Genomic DNA, 15536 nt, shown 5'->3' on the forward strand with positions numbered 1-15536 from the left:
GGTGGATGATCGATGGACAACGAACCAAATTTTTTCGCTATTACAGAACCTGACACAACCTACTCATTGATTTCAAGGCCGCTTACGATACGATCGATCGCATAAAGCTATGAAAAATTTTTGACGGAAATGGTTTGACTGCAAAACTGACAAGCCTAACCTAAGGATGGTGTAGAGCAGCGTTTCTCAACCTGGGGTACGCGTACCCCTGGGGGTACTCGAGAGCCTTCAGGGGGTACGCGAGAGAAAAATCAGTAATGGCTGACAAAGCAATTTTTCTTTACAATACTTTATTTGCTGTTCAATCATGCTTTTGAATCATAACTGTAGCAATCAAACACACCATAATACAATTTTAAACCTGTACTAGACTTCCCCAACATGATCTACCACTACTCTCTCCCATTCTGCGAGAACGTTCCAAGCCAAAGAGGGTACAATCGATATAAAAAATATTGCCAAGGGGTACGCGGACAAAAAAGGTTGAGAACCGCTGGTGTAGAGTGTTGCTAGAAGATTTCGGGTGCGCTATCAAGCACGTTTGACTTCGACAAGGCAACGGTCTTTCCTGCTTTCTGTTCCTGTTCAATATTGTGCTTGATGAAACGTGCGACCTTCAACATGCGTGACACGATCTTTAATAAATACAACTAGTCCATCTGCTTCGCTCTCGACGTAGGCCTTGTCGAAAAGACGTTCCTGGCGTTTGCTGAACAGAACACCAAGCTGAAACGTGAGGTTTAATTGAAGGTAAACACATCGAAGGCCAGATATCTGCTGACAGGAACAATCGAGCGCGATAGTACTCGCATAGCCAGCAACGTAGCAATCGGCGGAGATGAATTCGAGATGGTGATAATTGGTAACATCAGACAACAACTGCTGCAGAGAAATCCGCAGACGTATTGTAGCTGAAGGCGTGCCTACTACGTACTTCACAAGACCTTGAGGTCTGATAAACTTCGCTCCATACCATGTGCATCATGAATTTAGAAGACGTTTGTAAGACTTGTAGTCCTGTACGCGTATGAGACATGGTCATGTGGGATAGCGGAAACCAAAATTCTTATTGCGGAAGTCAAGGTCGCGGTGAGGTACACCCAGTATCATTCACTCCAGCATATCTTTGAAATTACCTTACCTTACCAATCAGACGAAGGCCTGTGTGGCTTTTGCTGTATCAGAGAGCCGACGCCATTGTACTCGACCCATGGCTGCTCGTCGCCACTTTTGTAGATTGTGTAGGCTGCGGAGATCTTCTTCCACTTGGTTGATCTACGGTGCACGCTGCGCAGCGTTCCTATTGGGTCGATACCCAGAACTATTTTGACTGGGCTTTCGTACGACATTCTTACGACATGCCCAGCTCGCCGTAGCGTTCCGATTTTAGCCGCATGGACTATAGTGGGTTCCCCCAGCAACTGATTCAACTCCGAGTTAATTCGTCGTCTCCATGTCCCATTTCCCATCTGCACCCCACCGTAGATCGTACGCAGCACCTTCCATTCGAAAACCCCAAGGGCACGCTGGTCCTCCACGAGCAAGATCCATGCTTCGTGGCCATAGAGGACTACCGGTTTAATGAGTGTTTTGTAGATGGTCAACTTAGTGGAGCGGCGAATTTTATTCGATCGAAGCGTTTTCCGCAGTCCAAAATAAACGAGATTCACGGCCATTATCTGTCTTTTAAGCTCTCTGCTAGTGTCATTGTTCGCGGTCTCTAGTGAGCCCAAATACACAAACTCATCTACCACCGCAATTTCGTCACCGTCGATTAGAATCCGTGGTGAGCAGGCTAACAGAGTTTTCCCTCAAGCCTTTACTTCTCATGTATTTTGTCTTAGACGTGTTTATGACTAGTCCGACCCTCTACCTTAAGTCTGCTGTACGTTTCCGTCAACGCCTCACAGTTGGGTGCAATAATGTCAATGTAGTCGGTGAAGCCAAGTAACTGGTCGGACTTCCTGGAGATCGTAACACTCGTATCCCCGCCCTTATATCACCTTCCATGGCAATGTTGAAAAGCAGAGAAGAAAACCGCAACCTTCGAGAGCGTCCCCGAAACTCGCACTGCACACATCACTCCATCCATCGTCGCTCTGACCAATCGTGTAATTTTGTCCGGAAATATATTATTTTGTCCGGATATATTGTACTCGTAGCATTACTCGCAGTACCTGCCGCAGTGCAAAGATCTAGTCCGTGGTGACGCGGGCTCCCATGCAGCCCGGCTGATATTGCCCCGCGAATTTCTTTGCAATAAGTGATACGGGAGGCATAGAAGCTGGGAGAATACTATATAGGCAGTGTGATTGCACGATAGTTGCTACAATCCAGCCTCTGCGCAAACTGTTCAATTTCTCGTAGAACTTACGGGTGTCGCCTACGCAGTACAGGTGTTCCATCGCTTCGAGATCTTGTTCCTCCTGCTGGCGCTTTTTCCTTCGAAGGCCTGAGTTCTGCCTGCTCCGCGCACGTTTGAATCGTTCTACATTCGCTCTCGTGCGGTGCTGCAGCATTCTCACCCGTGCTGCATTCTTCTCCTCTAAGAATGTTTTCATCCGACTACCTATGCGTTGGAATTTCGCACAAGTCGATTAGACATTTCCTGGGCAAGACGGCCACGTGAGAGTGGTTGATGTTCGGACTAGGGATGTTACGGATATCCGCATTCGCACTGGCATAGCGAGAGGGGGCGGGGGCCGGTCCGCCCCGGGTGTCATCCTCTATGGGGTGACACCCATGAGGAAAATTTGCATACGTGTCACCTTCAAAAAGGTGACATTCGTGAGATTAAATCCTAGTTAAAATAAATGAACCATTCTAATGAAATCGAGTTTGAGATACCTAATGAACATCAAAATAATTTACATCTTGTTTGGAACAAACTGTGATTCATTTTAGAAACCCGTTTCAAAATATGCCATATTGGGCCTTCGGTTGCTCAGAAAACGGCTAATTCCCAGAAGGTCGATTTTCTGTCAAATTTTTTTTTCTTCATTCTTGCAGCAATCGATTGGAAAATTATACACGCATCTGCCCAAATGCAGAAAAATGTTGTTTGAATCTACGAACTATTGCACTATTGAAAATTGTCAAGCCTTGTTGAAATAAAAATAACGTCAACAACGTCAGTGCGTCTTGAACTGTCCTACAGATCAGACGTGTTTTCGGTTGCTTGTGGACTGGTTTGACTGCCTATAGCTTCAAAGTTTGTGTTTTGTCAGTGTGTCTTTTAAAGACTACCTAAAAATTATTTCCCATCAGTCTTTCTCAAGACTACCTACTTTTGAATTTAACATTTGTTTTCACTTTTTTGTATCACCTGAAATGGCTGGACGAAAAAAGAAACCACGCATCGCTGCGGGGAGGAAAAGAGAGGCATCTCTTTCTGACACTTCGAGTGTCTGTAGTGACAATCCTTTTGATATTTTGCCTGAGCAAGAAGCTGGTGAAATGGAAGTTTTTAATAATGAAACTATACAAAATGTAAAATCTTCAAAAAGGAGAAAGTTCCACCTATTGTGGTAACTATTTCTTCTGAATTTAATATATTCAAAAGGGAACTTTTATCGTTTGTTTCTGACGTTAAGGTTACCTATCAAATTGGCCGTAGAGGTAAATGCCGCTTATTAGCCGACTCAATAAAGGGTCGTGATCGTCTTGTTCAGTATTTAACTGACAAGATGTACAAATTTTTTACATATGACACCAAGAACGCCAAGCCGTTCAAGGTTGTCTTGAAAGGTCTCACCAACGATCAAACCGTTGATGAGATCAAACTTACTTTAATAGAATTACTTGGCATAGCCCCTACCCAAGTAATTCTAATGAAACAAAAATCACGAGGCGAAAACAGTCAGCGAACTGGAATTTCCCTTGTAAATTATTTAATTCATTTTAACCGCAGTGAGGTTAATAACATAATTTTTTTTGAAAAAGCACATGCTTTATATAACGTGCGTGTAAAGTGGGAAGTTTATAGGATGTTTGGCGGAGGTGAAAAGCATATCACCCAATGCCGTACTTGCCAACGTTATGGCCATGGTTCCAAATTCTGTAACATGGACCAAAAATGTCTTAATTGTGGAGACTCTTCTCACAAAAAGGACACATGTCCTGTGAAAGAGAGTGAAAAATTTCGCTGTGCGAATTGTAACGGCAACCATATGTCGAATTTTTATCAATGCCCAGTCCGTTTAGCAATTCTTAAGGCAAGGCAAGGTAAACAAAATTCAATTTCCCAATTAAAACAAGCTTCAAAACAAAATTCTCCAAGCGTACCAGTGACGCATAGTTTACCTACTCCTCTGCATACCCGTTTAACTTATGCACAGGTTACAGGTAGTTCGAACATTATACCGCCTTGTGTTGGTAGTTCGAAAATGACCGTTAATATGGGTAAGCAAAATACGCTAGAAAATAATTGTACACCTATTACCCCAGCTAATATTACTACCGAAAATATTTTTTTATAATGTCAACTGCCTGGGGCCTATTACGGCAGGTAAACTTTCTTTTCTGCAACAGGCAATGTTCGATCTCATGAACGCCATGTTGCAGGCAAAATCAATGTTTGAAGCCATTCAAATAGGTACCAATTTTACAATTAAAATTGTTTCTAATTTAAAATTTAGCAATGATTTTAAATAAACCGATCAAAATTTTAAATTGGAATGCTCGCTCATTGAAGGTCAATGAGAATGAGCTTTTTAATTTTTTAACAGTAAATAATGTGCATATTGCAATTATTACTGAAACATTTTTGAAACCTAACATGAAATTAAAATATGATACCAATTACGTGGTTCATAGATATGATAGGATTCAGGGTTCCGATGGTTGCAATTGTTATTCATCGCCGAATCAAACATCGTGCTCTTCCCCATCTTAGATTTACAGAAAGAGATTAAACATAGATTTACTCTTCTGAGAAATCAAAATTTTGAGACTAAAGTTGAAAAATTGAAACCATATTCAAAACCCTTTCGGAAGCTGTCGAAGATTCTTAAGAAACCTTCAAAACCTATTCCAGTTTTAAAAGATGGTGAACGTTTTCTTGTATCCAATGAACAAAAGGCTCAAAGACAGTTTGAGAGTGTTCATAACTCAAATTTGAATTTTGTGAGTCCAATCGAAAATGAAGTCACACGTCAATTTGATTTAATTTCTTCCCAGAATTTTTTACCTGCAGAAATATTTGAAACTTACTTGAATGAGATTAAATCAATTATTAAAAATTTCAAAAATATGAAAGCACCTGGTGAAGATGGAATCTTTAATATGCTATTCAAACATCTCCCTGAGAGCACAACGGAATTTTTAGTGAAAATTTTTAATTGCTGCCTCAAAATTGCATATTTTCCCAAATTATGGAAAAATGCAAAAATTACTCCAATTTTAAAGCCGGATAAGAATCCAGCTGAAGTTTCAAGTTACCGACCAATCAGTTTGCTTTCTTCAATAAGTAAACTGTTTGAGAGAATTATTCTTAACCGAATGATGTCACACATCAATGAAAATTCAATTTTTGCAAGTGAACAGTTTGGATTTCGCCATGAGCATTCCACAACTCATCAATTGCTCAGAGTTACTAATATGATACGCAGAGCCGGATTTATGGGGGGGCCCGGGCCCCGGGCCCCCACATTTTTGGGGCCCCCACAAATTGATAAAAAGATTTTTTCTCTTTAAAAAATGAGATTTAATCAAAAGTTCGATTTGCAGTAAGAAAATTTGATCAGACCATTTCAATCTGACACTTTCTTTCAGTGTTATTTTTTAGCTAGCGCCAATATCACAACTACATCCATAAGAGCTCACCTTGGATCAGGGTTGCCACATTTATTTCTGTATTTTTGCTCGAAAATGTCTGTATTATCTGTTTCACGGGCTAAAAAATCTATATAAAAAATCTGTATCCAGCAAACTAAAAATGTTGCATGAAAATCTTCTTCCTTAAAGAATATATTGAAACAAATCACCATTTTTTGCTTTGGCCTAATTTTTTATTGGTTCCAAACTTATAATTAGGCGAGTTAATCAAATGTAGTAACTGATCACGATATTGCTTATTTATCTTTACGTGATGTTCATGCATGTTTTTGTTAATTTAATTCTAGTAGCTCCTGCTTGGTTAGCAACGTAGCTTATAGCTTTTAAAATTGAGCTCATAAGCTTAGGGGCCATGAGATTTCTGGCTTTAGACTTGCTGCAATTATATATTGAAAATATGCGTTCTACAAAAGCCGAAGAATGTGGAATTATTGAAAAAATTCGCACAAATGATCTCAGTAACGGAAACATGAATTTACCATTGGCATTGTGGCGTCCAACTACTCAGACCAAGTTAAGTCATCTGTTTCATCGAATCTTCCGGTCAAAAAGTTTGTTCTTAGCGAGTAAAACTCGTTATTCATGTCTTGTCGATCAGTTACTGTTACGAATTTTGGAAATCAAATCATTTAAATTTTCCAATTTCACGAATGTTTAGAATTGAATAAAGCTACCGTTTTTACAACAGAATCGATAAAATCGAACAGCTTTGCAATTTGTTTCACAAATTTTAAATAGAAATCCCGTCAAATATTTCGAAACGTTATTTTCCGCCTTCGTCCAAGCCTCATCCCTCTTCTTCTGCAACGATACTAACATAAACAGCATCAGGTTTTTTCACAAAAGTTTGAAAGTCGTTGAATTGAATTTAACCTTCCAAAAAATTGATTTCATTTCGAATAGCAAAAGATTCTGTAAAATCTGTATTTTTGACAACATTTTGTAATACAGATTCTGTATTGCTTTTTTAGTTCAAAAATCTGAATATGTGGCATCCCTGCCTTGTATTCTCTTGGAATGACACAGATTAACACACCATTTGAATCGAACCAGCGCGCATGGGAGATAAAGCAGAGAAAGAAAACCCACAATTTTTTTAATGCATTGCTTTTGCTAACTTGTCCGAATCAGGAACACCAGATGTGCTTTGCAAAATGCAGATTTTCTGAGTTCGTGTGCAGATTTTATTGACCTGCAGATGTGTGTAGTTTTTTCCTAGTTTCTGTAGATTATTGTCAGAGTCGTCTTATATTTGCGCAGTCTTTCTCAAATTTTGCGCAAATTTTTGCCTGTGGCTCGCAATTTTTTCAAATTAGGTTTTTTTTCAGGTGTCAAGAAAAAAAAAATCGAAGATGAAACTAATTAAAAATAGGTTGCGTACGACTGTGGAGAATGAAAGGCAGTCTTAGCATTATTAAGTTTCGAGTACGAGTATACTGAAGGAGTTAAATGTTGATTATTTAATTAATAAGTTTTCTGCAAAACAACACGAAACTTGATAACTTTTCAATAGCAAATAAATATTTTTAACTCGTACGATAAAAAAAAGGTTTTGTTTTATTTCGGGGCCCCCACTATAACTGGGCCCCGGGCCCCCACAATCGTAAATCCGGCCCTGATGATACGAGCTAACAAATCTGAAGGTTATTCTTTCCTTAAGCCAAACAATAATCACGTTGTCAAGAATGGGGTTATTTTAAGTTGGTCTGACAAGGTTAAGTACTTGGGACTAATTTACGATAAAAAACTTATTTTCAAAGAGCACATTGAGAGTATACAAGCCAAGTGCATCAAATATACGAGATGTTTATATCCTCTCATTAACCGGAATTCTAAACTTTGTTTAAAGAACAAAAAATTAACTAATTTACAAACAAATTTTTAGACCAGCAATGCTTTATGCTGTACCGATCTGGTCAAGTTGCTGTTCAACAAGGAAGAAAACGCTCCAAAGGATTCAGAATAAAATTCTGAAAATGATTTTGAAGCGTCCTCCTTGGTTGGGTACACTCGAATTACATAGACTTACTGGTGTTGAACCATTAGAAGCTATGTCAAATAAAATTATCAACAATTTTCGACAAAAATCGTTGCAATCCTCAATTGCTACGCTAAGCTCTCTTTATAGCCAATAAGTTAGCATTTAAGTTAGTTGTAAGTTTACTTTCCTTTCTTGACAAGTAGGTTTAAATCCCTACGAATGATAAGTCCTAATTGCGAAAGCAAACAAATCCTAACAATTAAAATTACAAATTACTAACAGTGTTGAGATCGATGAAGAAAAAATAACAGTGTTGAGAAGTCACCATTTGTGATTGGACACACATACTCATTATTTACTAATATTTATCATAAATACTTAAGCTACTAACAAATCCCCCTATTAAATAAAAAAAAACGTCAACAACGTCAAACAGAAGTGAATAAAAAATAACGTCCTCCGATTGATCGCTTGCTTGCTGTGTGTGTATGATATGGTATGATGTGTGTATGATATGGTATGATGTGTGTAGGTGTGTATGATATGGCATGATGTGTATGTGTCTGTATGATATGGTATGATGTGTGTGTGTGTGTCCATGATATGGTATGATTTGTGTGTGTGCTGTGTATGGTTTTTAACTCGGCGCGTTCTGCTAACTGCTGAATCCGGTTCACGAAATTCACAACCCTTCATTAGTAGACATTATAACTCATTACCCAAGTAAAATTATTGGTTTAATACAGTCAAAAAAGCGCTATAAAACTTTGATAAGACCAGTTGTGTTACTAGGGTAATGAAACACTCAATGCATTTGTTAATAGTGTACGTAGGTCTACGTCATTCATGCGGTCGTGTCTTGGATACAACCTCCTACTTTTTTCGAGATAACACCAGATCTCGACGTTTTATGCATTTTTAAAACATTTGGCATCGAAAAAAAATTTGATTTTCCCAATTTCCTGTACTTCCTTGGTAGTTTCTTGAAGGTCGAAAAATCACAATTTTGAGCGCTTGGAGGTACCCCTAAATTATGTCCGATTGGCTGGAATTTTGCACAGATCATTTTCTTGGACCAAAGAATGAACATGGTCGGTTTTAGAAATTTGACATGACCCTTTTCGCTGCCACCCTAGTGCAAGTATATCACAAATTAGCTTGATGTGATTCGACTGCTAGTTTGAGGTGGGTATTAATTCTGAACAAAACAAATGCCTAGATCCGCGGTTCTCAACCTGGGGTACGCGAAAGCCTTCAGGCAGTACGCGCAAAAAATCAGTAATGACGGACAAAGCAATTTTTTTCTTATCACTTTATTTGTTGTTCAAATTTATTCTCAAAACATGACTGTAACAATCAAACAAACCATAGTTTAATTTGAAATCTGAACTAGACTATCACAACATGATCTACCACTACTCTTTCATACTCTACGAGAACATTCCAAGCCAGGGGGTATTTAGATCCATTTTGCATCTTGGATGATGGTATAGGTCTGTTTGCGATGTCCAAGGTGAGTTCCAAACTTGTGTAAAGATTTGAGTAATTCGTAACCAGATAGCGCTACAAATGACGCCAGCCTCGACTCCAGTGAAAAAAAATATTGTAGCAAATAGTAGATAAAGTATTATTACTTTGCACAATTTCTGATTCGTTGGGTTCCCGTATGTCTCTTATTGGAGACTTTTCCCAGTATCTTTTTAATATTTAACGGTCGTTTTTAGAACGATGAGAAGAGATGTTCTATGCAGGCGTAACCAAGGAGGGTTAGGGGAGGACAACGCCATGTCTCTCACTCTTGATATTAGCTCAGAATGTTAGTGATTTGGTTCAATGGCCTGTCATTTTTCCTTAAATCATTGAAAAATTATCTTGGTTCTAGTCATTCGTTCTAACTCAGCTTAGCTTAGTTCTCAGTGAGAACTTCTCACTGTACATGTCAATGGTTGCTACTACGTGATGGGTCCGAGCCACTCAAGATGCACAATGAATCAACCAATAACGGCGCCGGCCACGTCTGGTTAGAATATCGTCGGTTTCCATAGTTCTAGTCATTCGTTCTAATTAAAAAAATACCGTAAGCTGGGACGAGATTGTGCCACACAAACCCATTGTATGTCAGCCATCTCATGGCGATCACTAGACCAATCTTTATTGAATAAATTTCCTCGAATACTTAACCAAGAAAAACTAGTCTTCTGATCCGGAAGATATGACTGACTAGCTTCAATAATATTGTAAGGCCTAGCCCTCCCTAAGTCAAACCTGAATGGTAAGTTATGACTACGTCTATTGTCAATGTAATAATACAATACATGGTGAGCTAAGAAAAGACGGATAGTTACAAATCTACTAGAAAAAGCAGAAATTTTGATTTTTGTAGCCAACTACAACGCTGCAACGAATTTGTCATTCAAACAAGAATGAAATGGACAATCGAACTGAAATCTGTTTGAATAAATATTATCGGTGAACAAAGCCGCATCAGTCACGCCTCATCACTCATCACCATCGCAACCAGTGTCAAAGTGATTGGAGGAGTGAATCGTGGGCAAACCTGAAGACCTGAAGGTACATATTTACCTGGGTGTTGCTGCCGTCTTCCTCAGAACAAAAACATCACTAACTGGCTTCAACTGATAACGACTGATAACCAGATAACGCGGTTAGCTGCCTCGTTTGACGGAAAATGGAACTACCGAAGCGCGAGTTGGCGATGTGTGAAAGCGGTCTTAGCCTGTCTGTTCCGGAGCGCCTTTGGGCGCATACACACTTAAGTTCACGTACGACAATAATGACGACGGCGCAGCAGATAATGTCAACGCAAGGCACTCCGGCAGTAACATTTGAGTGGTTCTACTGAACTGTTAAGCCAACGATACGAGCTGGCAATTTTGACGACTTTCGTACGAAATTTAATTCGGTCATGTAGAAGGATATGCGTTGTGAAAACCCGTTCGAGCAACCTAATATTAAGTAGCTAAAACTTTATGGTTGTATCCCGCGAAATGGAAGCATTCATCAACGAATCAGTCGAGCCACGAATCTTTGATTTGATAGTGTTAATTCTACCGAAATGGAAGTTACTGCTTTATATATTTATGATGAACGTAAGAATTTTGCTATACTTTTGTTGTCTATCTACGGGTTTAGGATGTGCCATATCGTGGAGTGTGTCACGTCGTGTGTTGCCGCCTACCCTTACGTACTGAGCAGATCAAACACCTAATCTAGTATTATACGGCTATCGATAAGATAAGACTTTTTCACTTGCAACCAGGAAAAACTTGCCTCAAGGTGTCATAAACATATTGGCAAGCAGCGAATTCTTCAAACGCATTTGTTTCCTTAAACTCACCCTCATTGTCATCATAATCACCATAATTTCTATAGTAGTAGTAAGATTTTAAAGCCTTTGAGATATCGTGATAAGTTGCACCACTAAAATCTAAACTAACAGCTTTATTTTTGTTTACATTCAAGTCGTACTAAAATATCGGAAATTCGTTTTCTCATTTCCGTTCGAATCAATTAGAACATTCAAATTTTCTTATAATATACATAAATATATGTAGTCAGAACCCAAAAATATAAAATAACAGATTAACAGTTTCAACAGTCAGTATTAAGGTTATCTTTAGGTTATCAACTTGATGGTTATAAGGGATAAGTTTTTTGGCAAATTCCAGAACTTACTTGCTCCTGAATATCTAGACCCTCCGATTCCTCACTTCCCAAACAAAGACTCTGCCCACGACCATGACGCTGAACATCGCTTCGCCTCTTCTACTAGCATTACCTTGCCCTAAAACCCACTACCTCTACTGTATACTCACCATTCAGGTCATCATCTTCTCCCCAATCTACTTCTTCAGTGTGATCCTGATCGACAGCTGGGGAGAGCAGCAGCTAATCTGTCCGTCGGCCGCACTGTTTGGATTCAACCTGATCCACCGCGCGCTGTTTATGCGCTACAACCTCAGCAACACCCGGTCGATACTGATAGGAGTGGTAATTCTGGGTACAGGAATCTCAGCCAGCGGCACGGTCGCCATGTATAGTGCGGATAGCGGGGGAAGTTTTCTACCTGTGGTATTACTATACAGCTCAGTAGGTGGTGAGTTTGAGTCGAATATCAAGAACAACAGGAAACCTGACAGTGCATTTTTTTCCTTCTCAAGGCTACGGATATCATCTAATATTCTCCAAAATGTGGAAACTACTAGCAAAAATCTTCAACGCAAAGAAGGAAATGTTCGTTATCAAATTTCTCCATTCGTTCGGACAGTCGGTGACGTTACTTTTTCTGCTGGTAACCTTCCATTATCCTTGGACCGATTACATCCTCGGTGCTCTTTTAATCCTCTTCGGCGGTGTGCTGTTAAATATCATTCCGATAACAATCCTGATCGTGAATGAGAAGAATTATCTCAAGCTGGATCAAGATTCGATGGTTCAGCGGACGGAGAAAGGGAACGAGTCGTTCTACAACGATGTATCGAAAAGCTACGTAAGTTCAGACGAGCAGCAAGCGGTTGAACCGGAAGCACTCCAAATACCGATGATGAGCTGGAAAAATCCAGCAAACTATAGTCGGCCGGAGGAGGAGATCCAAATGCCAATCAATCTCGAAGATGACCTTGATGAAGACATGCTAAACCGAGAGGGTAAATATTTCAATTCAGAGGGAGTGGAAATCTTAGAAATCATCATCGAAGAAGACGAAGAAAACATAGCAGCGTATGAAGCAGCTACAGCAAACTCTGTGTTCGCTCGCAAACTCAACGAGAAGGATCAGTGGACATTATTCCATCAGCTGGTGGAATCTATCACAACTTTCTACCGAGGTTTATACCTCAAGCAGCATTTCAACACGAAAATAGTGACGTCCGTTCGGTTCGCATTCACCGAGATGAAATTCTACAGTTGCCTGTTGCTGAAGTCTACAGATCTGTGCATTTTCATTCTCTTCCTGACGCTACTACCGCGGTTTATGTCATACCACTATTACTATCGAGGGAAACCCCGCCAGATGCTGCTGATGTCGTTTGTCATCATTTCTTCCGCTTGGGCAGGCTGCTCGCTGCTGCTACTCTGGTGTGATATTAAATTTCGCAAGCAGCAGGACAAGCTGCTCATCTTCAGTGTTCTGTTTAAAACGTTCGGTTACTTTTGCGTATATTCGACCCGATCCAGCTTCTGGACTGTATCCGGATGTGTGCTGATAGGCGTTGGGCACGCTATCAGTTGTTCTTACCAGGATTTGGTGATTAAGCGCAAGTTTAATGCGCGCCAGTGGTGCCTAACCAAGAGTGCGCTCTGTCTTACCAGTGGTGTCCTGGTAGTGTTGTTGGCCGTTTTGGTCAATGTAGCATACGTTTACTGTAGGATAGACAATGTGGTGCTGTCGGTTCTGTTGGTGTACTGCTTTAGTGGGAGCCTCTGGCTCGTATGCAATTATAAGATTATATTTCGATAGAAGTGAGTGTTAGATAGTTGCATCCGAAAGTCTCAAGAAGGGATAGGTTCCTGACCTCTGCGTTTAGGTTAAATCTGGTCGCTAGAAAAGTCTAAATTTTGCCTGCTAAGCTACGTCTTCAGTGATTTGCTTCTTGCAAACTGTTGTTATCAATACCGATCAAGTACTTCTTATTCGTTTTGGTATAGCAATCACTGAAAAAACTAAAGGTATGAAGGTGCTCCAGAGGGCCGAATGTCGTATATCACTCGACTTAGTTCGACGAGCTGAGCATTTCCTGTATGTATGTATGTATGTGTATGTGCAACTTTCTTTTCTCACTCACTTTTCTCAGAGATGGCTGGACCGATTTTCGTGAAATTAATTGCAAATGAAAGGTGTAGTTACCCCATAGGTTGCTATTGAATTTCATTGTAATCGGATTTTTGGTTTCGAGGTTATGTATCAAAATGTAAAAATCACGAAACATCAATATCTCAGAAACTGCACAACCGATATTAACAAAACTGATGTCAAATGAACGGGCTATCTTCAGAACTCTTAACTTATAAATTTAATAAAGATTAAACATGTAGTTCAAAAGTTATATAAAGAAATGTTTTCCAGAGGCTGTTTAAACTCACACATTAGTCTCGAATGAAAGGCCTAGTTGTCTCATAGGTTGCTTTTGAATTTCATTGTAATCGGTTTGTAACTTTGTCCGTTATTTATAAACATGTCAAATCACGTTATAAAAGCAAAAATAAATATATAAGAAATAACGTTTTGAAAAGAAATATATTCCAAAGACTGCTTAAGCTCACTCAATTTTTTCAGAATGATTGGACCGATTTCCACTAAAATAGTCTCAAATAAAAGATCTAGTTGCGCAATAAAATCTTAATTAATTACACTGTTATAGGACTTTAACATTATCCGTTATGTATCAAATTGTATAAATCACAAAACTTAATAAGGTACCACAGAAACTACACAACCGATCTGAACATAGTTGGATTTAATGGACCAAATAAACTTGTCTTCAAAACCATCATAATGTTTGAGCATGAGGTTTGAACGGTATGGAAAGATAAGTAGCTCGGAGACTGTTTAAAACTATAGCAACGATCAAAATATGTGGCCTCAACATTTTTCAAATTTGATGTTGTACTATAACCAGATTAGGCAGAATTTGGCCATTTTAGGAAGTATTCCGGCAACCAGTGAAGTAGTCAGGGAGACTGCGGGTTCAAGTCCCGTCTGGATGCAGTATGTTTTTCTGTATCATATTTTCAGTTCGTTTATTTCTCGCTTCCCCGGCTGCACACATTGTCTGCCTTTATTGGACTTGAATGTTAACGGGTAAAAGCCGTTGTTAAAGATAGAAATTATTTCGAAAAAAATTAGCCCTACGGAGCACCTTCCATTTTTGTGGAGCACTCGCAGGCATGACTCAGACTCAGCGTCGCCAGAACTATTTCGTTAAAATCCGTAGATGGTTAACGGGTAAAAGCCGTTGTTAAAGATAGAAATTATTTCGAAAAAAATTAGCCCTACGGAGCACCTTCAATTGTTGTGTAGCACTCACAGGCATGACTCAGTCTCAGCGTCGCCAGAACTATTTCGTTAAAATCCGTAGATTCTACGGATTTCTACGGATTTCCCCTCTTTTCTACGGATTTCCCATATAAATGTTTTTCCGGGCTTTGGTCTCGATCACACAGGTCTATAAAAGTTATAAGCGTCAGCTGACTCTCCTGTGTGTGATGAGACATTCCTTTCAGTCGCTTTAACATCGCCTGCACAGCAGTGTGTGTAGTTAGGGGTAAGCAATAGAATAAGTCAGCAGTGGATTTTTCGCGTGACGTATTTGAAACATATTTATTTCATGGTATTTGCATGTGTAAATGTTAATGTATGCTCATATGTGTGTGAATGTTAGGTTTTGAATGTTCGTTATAGTTGTGCTGTTGGCTACCAGAAATTCGTTATTTAAAGTGGAAATTAAATCCAGCAGAAATTTTCAAGGTGTTTTTTTTAAATGGGAGTGTTGTGTAATTCTATTTGAACAAATAATAAGTTCGAATGAGAAAGGCTGGGTCTCACCATTAGGTGGATTAATTTGGGTTTTGGTCAAATACTTCGCTGAAGTTGTCGACCAAATTCAATGAGTGTAATCAGCTGTTGGGAATTTTTCTGAAATAAAATCAAGTATTAGTGATAAGAAAAGCGTTCCAGTGGATAAGAACAAGTGAGTAAAAT

General features: G+C 39.3%; 1 protein-coding gene across 2 annotated transcripts; it reads left to right on the forward strand.

Moving 5' to 3' along the window:
• Positions 1–10395: 10395 nt before the first annotated feature.
• On the forward strand, positions 10396–13297 carry LOC129717023 (uncharacterized). Of its 2 annotated transcripts, none has more exons than XM_055666873.1 (3): positions 10396–10926; positions 11660–11933; positions 11998–13297. In XM_055666873.1, exons 1-3 carry the CDS (start codon positions 10807–10809, stop codon positions 13293–13295), a joined length of 1692 nt encoding a protein of 563 aa, XP_055522848.1. In that variant the 5' UTR covers positions 10396–10806; the 3' UTR covers positions 13296–13297. The 2 variants fall into 2 exon arrangements, with proteins under 2 accessions (XP_055522848.1, XP_055522851.1); XM_055666876.1 differs by having other exon boundaries at positions 11692–11933.
• The last annotated feature ends 2239 nt before the right edge of the window (positions 13298–15536 follow it).

Source organism: Wyeomyia smithii, chromosome 1 (assembly GCF_029784165.1).
Source record: "Wyeomyia smithii strain HCP4-BCI-WySm-NY-G18 chromosome 1, ASM2978416v1, whole genome shotgun sequence".
Taxonomy (NCBI): Eukaryota; Metazoa; Arthropoda; class Insecta; order Diptera; family Culicidae; genus Wyeomyia; species Wyeomyia smithii.